We start from the raw sequence: 7,656 nt of genomic DNA, 5'->3' as shown, positions 1-7,656 counted from the left end.
GAAGGAAGAAAAAAAAAAAAAGAAAAATCTAAAATAGAAAATAATAATTCAAGAATATCAGAAACAACTGGAGTTTTCGAGAAGGATTTCGTAACCCTTGAATTTGGGGCTTTGGAGAAGGTTACTCGAGAATTCGAATCCTTTTTCCGCATCGCCAACGATTATCTTCCTCTCAACCAAGCCGTAAGATTTCCTATTCCCAGTATCTTTTAATCCTATTTCCCTTAATTATTCAATTGTGGATCTACGTGTAATCTCATTGTTTTCATCTTCGATCGATCTAGTCGAAGAAACTGCGCTCTTGTTATCGTCAACTCTTGACGTAGATTTCCATATCGCAGTTGATTTCTGCGTTTATTTTTCCATTTAAATTGTTGTGATCAGGAATTTTTGTTTTCGGTTTTGTGCATTTTTTGGGGAAAAAGTTTCCTCAAAGGAGTGGTCAGGAAGAAAAAAAAAAGAAAAAGAAAAAGAAAAATCTTTGATGGCTAGTGGGTTTGGGGAATCAACAACAACGCCGAGAAGAGAGTCTCATCCAAGCCCATCTTGCTCAGGGAACAATGGTTCTAATGATGCTGGTGATTTTGAATGCAACATATGCTTTGATTTGGCTCAAGATCCAGTGATCACACTGTGTGGGCACCTATTCTGTTGGCCATGCCTTTATATGTGGCTGCATCATCACTCTCAATGTCAAGAGTGCCCTGTGTGCAAGGCCCTTGTGCAGGAAGAGAAGCTGGTTCCTCTATATGGTAGGGGTAAGGCTCAGACTGATCCTAGGACTAAGAGTTATCCTGGAATGGAGGTTCCTCGCCGTCCCTCGGGCCAGAGGCCGGAGACAGCGCCACAACCGCCACCCCAACAGCCGGGGCCCAATTTGTTCGGGAATTATGGGTTTGGGTTGATGGGCGGATTCATACCTATGGCTACGGCAACATTTGGGAACTTCACACTGTCCACTGCTTTTGGAGGGTTTATCCCATCACTGCTTAACATTCAATTCCAACCGTTTCATGATGCCACTGTCTATGGAACAACTTCGGGGTATCCTTTTGGGTTTACTTCACACCAAGGAGGTAATCCTCGAGGCTTTACGCAGGCAGCGACACGTCAAGAGCTGAGGCCTGAGGACAATGCTCTGAAGAATCTGCTTTTGTTGATTGGTTTACTTGTACTTATCACCGTCATTTTTGTGTTGTAATGGATGTTTAGCTGCAGATCTTCTGTCTTAAACGATATATCGTCCGAGCGTGTGTGCGCTTTTGTGTGTCTATACATGTTTGACGATTTAGAACAAAGGATTTTATGCGTGAGAATGCTGCCCCATTGGGTTCTCTGTTGAATGTGTCAAAACTAAATGAGAATGTTCAATTTGTGGAAATGCTTATTGCAAGTGTTCCAGCATGTTTGCTGCTAATGCGTTCTCTTTTGTGTACTCCCTTTGGGACCTTGTTCTTGTGTGTGTCATGCATGTATTTATGTTTTTGTGACTAATTTATATAAAGCCAAATTGGACCGCAACTTCTTGGTGGTAGGTGTTCTGTAATGACATCCATTTTTGAATCGGTAAATTAAACAGCATCTTTTGTATATATTAGTTTACTGAGGGTTTTGAGTAATCAAAGATTCAAAGTGTGTGGTTGTGAGTTGGTGTTTTGGATGGAAATGGAGGGAGGAAGGGAAGGGCCTAAAGAGTAAAATGGACTGCACTTTACAGTTGAAGTCCTAATCTTCCTTTCCTTCTATAACTTCAATTTACAAAATAAAACAGTAAATTATTTTTCTTCCGTGTAGAATGCTGCTCTGTCCTGCCATTCTAAGCAAGCATGGGAACAATCATTTTACCTCTAGCCTGTTTGATATGTTGTCTTGTTGAAGTTCCCTTCATTTTTAGTTCCATCTTTGATGCTAAAATTTTCACATCTCAGGAAAAACTAGGTGGTTATTGAGAGGCGTAAATTTTTATTGTTCATCGTGATTCTGCTGTCAACTTGAAAATGTACTTTTCAAGGTTCGTGGGTAACTACAGGGTTGTTAATGGTAGTACGAGTTATTTCCAGGGCTTTGTTTGGTTGGGGAGGTGTGGATGGAAAATAAAATAGAGGGAAGAGAGAAGTGGCAAAACTTCTTTCATAAAGTACACCTAAAACATTGCAACTCTCAAACAAATCCTGAGTCAGAGCAAGGCTCTTGTTATTGCAAGGCTCTTGTTCCGAGAGAGAAGTATAGAGACAGAGATGGATGTTTTCTATCTCCAGTTTTAGAAAGCACAAAAATACATGAATTTTCTATATTTAAGATAGAAAATTTTATGTTTTTCTTTCTATCTTCACAATTAAATGAATTTTTCTAACCACTTCTTTTATGTTTCTGTCTATAGTTTTTGAATGCGGCTTCAAAATGTTTAAAAAACTTAAAAAGTATGATTTTAAAATTAAGTAGATGGTTAAATTAGTTTTGGAAAGATCACTCATTTTTTAAATTGGTTTTCGAAAGATTTTTAAGAGAAAAGAACAATTGATCCTTGATATTTTGATTTGCAGACATTTAAGTTTTCGAGAATTTGAAAATATATTTAAATTTTTGATATTTTCAAAACTTGGATATATCGATCCCTCATGCCACTTGGGTTTGTAAGACTCCACGAAAAAACCAAACGTAACTCCCGTTATATTGACTTGGTTGATACGGATACACACGTAAGAGAGTTTTTTAAAATTGGACAAATTAGACTCAGGGATCAAAATGTTTAGATTTTGAAGATGTTAGAAACTTAAATGTATTTTTAAATCCTCAGGGACTTAAATATTTGCGGACTAAAAAGTCAATGGTCAATTTGTCCTTTTCTCTTTTAATTAAATTTGTCTTTTAAAGATTTTAAATTAGTCATAGTAATCCTTCTGTTGTTTTCATTGTTAACGGTGTAACATCACAACACATACTTAGTAGTTCTAATTAACTATTTGCATGATTAGGTTATTAAATTAAAGCTAATTAATTAGATTTTGATTTGATCTAATTTCATAAATTTATTATGTTAATAGTAAACCAAGACTCTTATGTGTATGTTGTAGCGCCAAATAACTTATTACATTAATAAATTTTGACACAGAAAAAAAAAGTGATAGAAGAACTAACATAATTAACTTAAAATTTTTATAAGATTAATTTGATTTAAAAAAATTTTCAGGAATTAATTTGGAGAAGGATGATTTTTTAGACGAATTTTTCCTTTAAAAATTGGGCCAAATTGGTCGTTCTAACTGGTTCACTTACCTCAATTTACAAATTCAAGTTGAGAGAAATACCTATTTGCAAACTATAAGTCATATAAACTAGGATGTTAAAAGACTAATGGTGGTTCAAATATCAATGCTCGGACAAACTCTTCTCTTGAAAACAACATATCTATTTAGTACTCATAGCTTAATTATAGGCAAGTAGGCAAATACATATATTTTTAAGATTATGCCCACATTAAATTTATTTTTACTAATAGATGAGAAATCATCGCTACCTAGTGTAAGTATTACAATAATCCTTTCATACTCAACTGATAACTAAAGCCCATGTGGGGTAGACTAAGAGTAGGAGGATTCCAAGAGTATTTGATATTCCATGTTTTTGTGTGAAAGAATTCCTGAATCCACCAGAAGCTCTAATATGTTCTTGCAATAGGTAACAACCAACAGCAAGATCTATGGCCAACCCAACCCAGTTGTTCCTCATATTGATAGCAAAGAAGTCAGGGGCCACCACCAAAAGAAGGATCATTGATCCAGGTAGTTCTAGCCAATCTGTAAGAGAACTTAATTAACCATTTTATAAAATAGGTTAAATTACACTGTTGGTCTTTACACTTTTAGTGAAATTACAAATTGGTCCCTACACTTTAAAAGTTTATAATTGAGTCCCAGAGAGAATTAAAATTTATAATTTAGTTCCTGCCGATCAAAAAGTATTGATTTAATAGAATATTCTCAGAATATACTGAAAATATTTTATTAAAATAGAGAATATACTGATAATATTCTATTAAATCAAACACTTTTTGAACGGCAGAGACTAAATTATAAATTTTAATTATCTTTAGAGACCTAATTACAAACTTTGAAAGTATAGGAATCAATTTGTAATTTCATTAAAAATATAGGACCAATTATGTAATTTAATCTATAAAATATAAATCACTAAAATAATAATTTGACATGATTTCATCTGCACCAAGTAATTCTTTAGATCTTACATGAGTTGAATTCATGCATGTTCAACATTACTTTTTTCCCCATAATTTCTCTGATTTTTCTTTTAAAAACAAAAAAAACTTCTAGCATTTATTCATTATCTCTAACATTTTTTATTTATTCAATTTTGTCTTTAATATTTTTAATTTGTGTTAAAATTATCCATAAATATTTTTAATTTTGTCTTTAAACATTTTAAATGGAGTTAATATTCAGAAATAATTTTAACATAAATAAAAAACGTTAAGAACAAAATTAAATAAAAATAAATGTGAAGAATATTTTTAAAAACAATACAAACCTTGTAAGGAAGGGAGGGTGAAGAAAGGATAAGTATGTTATTCTAATGTCCTATTTTTGTCATGCTTGTTAGCTCTAGCTACTTGAAACTCACCGGGAAAGTGTCTTGGAAAAAAGAGTCTCAGCACCACTGCTATGGAAGCAATCCATTTTCCAATTTCTCCTCTGATGGGTATAAATAAATTTGCAACTAATATTAATGGAACTAAGTAATATAAAAATGAGAAGGTGGAAACTGCAAATATCAAATATCAAGAAAAGAAAAAGCATACTTAGACAAATAATTACCTAAAAAAGTGGAATATTGACCCAGGTAGACTGAAGAATATGTAAGGCACTAATAATGAAGTGAGCATATTGGTCCTCCAGTTTGTGCGATCAAGTATCAGTAAATAACTGAAACGAAGAGTTTCATATTAATTTATTTATATTTGGACCAACATAGCATCTTAATTATATTATGCAACTTGTGAAACAATTGTATAGATATCTAATAGAACTTTGATTTGATATCATATATGTGAATAAGACATGTCAATTTCTGAACTAACGATTTGACAACTTCTTCCCTTTTAGATATGATCTTAAACTACAATACATGGGGAATAATTTATGCAAGGAAGATCAAAACTGAAAGAAAGGAGAACCATTAATTGGAACCAAATTGAGAGAAGAAAGAAACCAAATAAATGAGAAGAAAGAAAGGAGCATTTTCATAATTTCAATTCTTATATGAATAGAAGAACATGAAATTCATGCTCCAACATGCACATGAAGAGTTTTGTGTTTTTTGTTGGATTATTGCAAACATACTAGATACTAAATGTAGTCATCAATAATCTATTAACAACTCTTAATTCTTATTGCTTCCTATGTGTTAGAATATAATTAGGATGAATTAGGATCAATTAGTATTAATTAGTATATTTGAATATTTATTATAAGAGATTACGTTTTTATTATTACCATTCTCTTAGTATCTATAAATACTCTTTTATATTATATCATTTTAGACAACTTGAATAGACAACTTCAATACACTCAATAATACTAATGGATCCTAATTATATTCTAACACTATGGAACATATAATTATTGCTAAACAAAATTAACTTGGGTTGGTCGAGTGTTGATTTACTCGTCAGTTTAATCAAGTGTCGGGGTTTGGATTCCACGCACCTTATATATGCAGTAATTCATTGGCTAACAAAATGGGAAAGAATGACCTTACATGGCAGCAAAGGAGGCAAGTCCTTTGAGAAAAGAAGTGCTAGACCCAACTCCTCCAAGCATAGTTGCATTGTACAAGAGCTTTGTCGCTGTAACCTTGAAATCATTTATATCAGAATCAATTGAACTAGCAATAATGGAATCCTTTTTCGTTGATATATACTGCATTAATATTCTCCCCATCTTGGTTATTTCGAGGTATGAACTACTTAAAATTCACAAAATAGGGAAATAAATTATATATATAGGTAATCAGATAAATGAAGTTAGAAGAGACGACACAATTGTAAAACAAGGCTCATAGTAGAGAATAACTGTCGTGTATATAAGCAGATTAGTACTTTATAGAAGTGGAAAAGTGAGAAATAAATAAATAAGTTAGCCTTAAAGAGAGTAATAACTACATTGTGAATAATTATATGTGAGGCGTCCTAGTTCAAAGTTTAAACCAATGGTGATGGAATGTAAATGATGCGAAATTTCAGAACTACTTCAATTTTCACCTATTTATTTGGGCTTTCGTTGACTTTTCAAATTTAATGAATTGACCACGTTTGCAATGCTCGTTGCCTTCATCATTCATTGACTAGTTCCCTAGTGCACCCATGGTTAACAGTACATTTTATGTGAAACGTTAGACTATACCATAGTATACACATATTTAATTTATATACTAATGGCGAAATTGACCCTTGTAAGAGGTTGGGTAGATATAATTAGAGTTAAGTACGATTTTAGTTTTTAAAGTATAGGTAAAAAATTTTGTTCGTTATTAATATTTTTGTATAAAAAACTGTCTCTAAAGTTTAAAATCAAATTTTAAAATCGTCATTGTTACTTAAATTTTAAAATTTTGGACTAAATTACTTATAACAAAAAAATTATAAAATAAAAAATAAGAGAAGGAGAGTGTATGTTTCTGCTCCTGCGAAGAGGGAAAAAAAGAAGAAGCCACCATTTATCTCTACCTCCGCTTCCGCTGCCAAAAATTTAAAATCAAGTTAAATCATAGGGACAATTTTAAATTCAAGTAAACCTTAAAGACTATTTTATATGCAAAAAAAAGTTGGAGACAAAAAATTTTTTTGGCCTATATCTTAAGAACCAAAATCATACTTAACTCAAGTTCTTATTTGGTTTGTTTTCTTTGTATATAATACTTTCTTTTTTCATTTAAACAATTTGACAATTTTTTCATACGAAGAATGTTAAATGACTATTAGAATTTATTATATTTTTAACCATCAATTACCATCAATATTTAAAAGTATGTCATAAAGTATATTATTAGGTTAAAAAAACTAAAATAAAGGAATTAAGTTAATCACTAAATAATAACAAAAAATAATAAATTCTGAGACTCTTCTAACATTTCTCTTTTTATATTCTCAATCTTCTTCATCTATTTCATTTGTTTCCTTTTGGGTTTTTTGATCTTTTCACCATCACTTTCCATTTTTGAAACGAAATAGAGTAGTAATGCATGTGCTATATGAGTAACTGTTGCTCCAAGAATATATGAATTTATTAATGAATAAATATGGGCATGAAGAAGAGAAAATCTGGAATTACAGTAAAAGAGGCAGGAAGTTACGAACATCCCTATTCGAGTTGGAAACCCACTCCTAAGAACGATTTTTAAATATTTCTCTAACTAACTGCAAAAAGACTATACTCTCTAATATATCTCCCTCATGTAACAAACTTGCCAGAACTAATTATTCCCTATGATGCACTTCATCTAACTACATAGTCATCTATCCACTTGGGTTACTTTCGATTCCTTCTCTTGGAGTCAGTCCCAAATGGCCCACTTCCTGTATCAACTGCTTCAACAATTTCTTCAACTGCTTAGGCTTGAAACATCAGAAGAGATATCAGA

General features: G+C 32.0%; 2 protein-coding genes across 3 annotated transcripts; one reads left to right on the top strand and one right to left on the bottom strand.

Moving 5' to 3' along the window:
- The first annotated feature begins 22 nt into the window (after positions 1–22).
- On the top strand, positions 23–1,381 carry LOC107472969 (uncharacterized). 2 transcript variants are annotated; one of them, XM_016092528.3, is made up of 2 exons: positions 23–183; positions 385–1,381. In XM_016092528.3, exon 2 carries the CDS (start codon positions 485–487, stop codon positions 1,199–1,201), a length of 717 nt encoding a protein of 238 aa, XP_015948014.1. In that variant the 5' UTR covers positions 23–183; positions 385–484; the 3' UTR covers positions 1,202–1,381. The 2 variants fall into 2 exon arrangements, with proteins under 2 accessions (XP_015948014.1, XP_015948066.1); XM_016092580.3 differs by having other exon boundaries at positions 24–183; positions 426–1,381.
- A 2,168-nt stretch (positions 1,382–3,549) lies between these two features.
- Positions 3,550–5,957, bottom strand: LOC107485277 (cold-regulated 413 plasma membrane protein 2). The gene is made up of 4 exons (XM_016105817.3): positions 5,776–5,957; positions 4,833–4,940; positions 4,639–4,709; positions 3,550–3,797 (listed from the first exon to the last, which is right to left on the bottom strand). Exons 1-4 carry the CDS (start codon positions 5,955–5,957, stop codon positions 3,550–3,552), a joined length of 609 nt encoding a protein of 202 aa, XP_015961303.1.
- Positions 5,958–7,656: the final 1,699 nt, after the last annotated feature.

Source organism: Arachis duranensis, chromosome 1 (genome assembly GCF_000817695.3).
Source record: "Arachis duranensis cultivar V14167 chromosome 1, aradu.V14167.gnm2.J7QH, whole genome shotgun sequence".
NCBI lineage: Eukaryota > Viridiplantae > Streptophyta > Magnoliopsida > Fabales > Fabaceae > Arachis > Arachis duranensis.
This window is presented reverse-complemented; position numbering and strand designations above follow the sequence as displayed.

What these genes read in the sequence shown, in the direction of transcription:
- LOC107472969 (XM_016092528.3), top strand. Translation starts at nt 485, where the DNA reads ATGGCTAGTGGGTTTGGGGAATCAACAACAACGCCGAGAAGAGAGTCT.
- LOC107485277 (XM_016105817.3), bottom strand. Translation starts at nt 5,957, where the DNA reads ATGGGGAGAATATTAATGCAGTATATATCAACGAAAAAGGATTCCATT. An exon ending in CTTGCCTCCTTTGCTGCCAT is followed by an intron (nt 4,941 to 5,775) that starts GTAAGGTCATTC and finishes TCTTCGTTTCAG; the next exon opens with TTATTTACTGATACTTGATC. An exon ending in TCAATATTCCACTTTTTTAG is followed by an intron (nt 4,710 to 4,832) that starts GTAATTATTTGT and finishes TATACCCATCAG; the next exon opens with AGGAGAAATTGGAAAATGGA.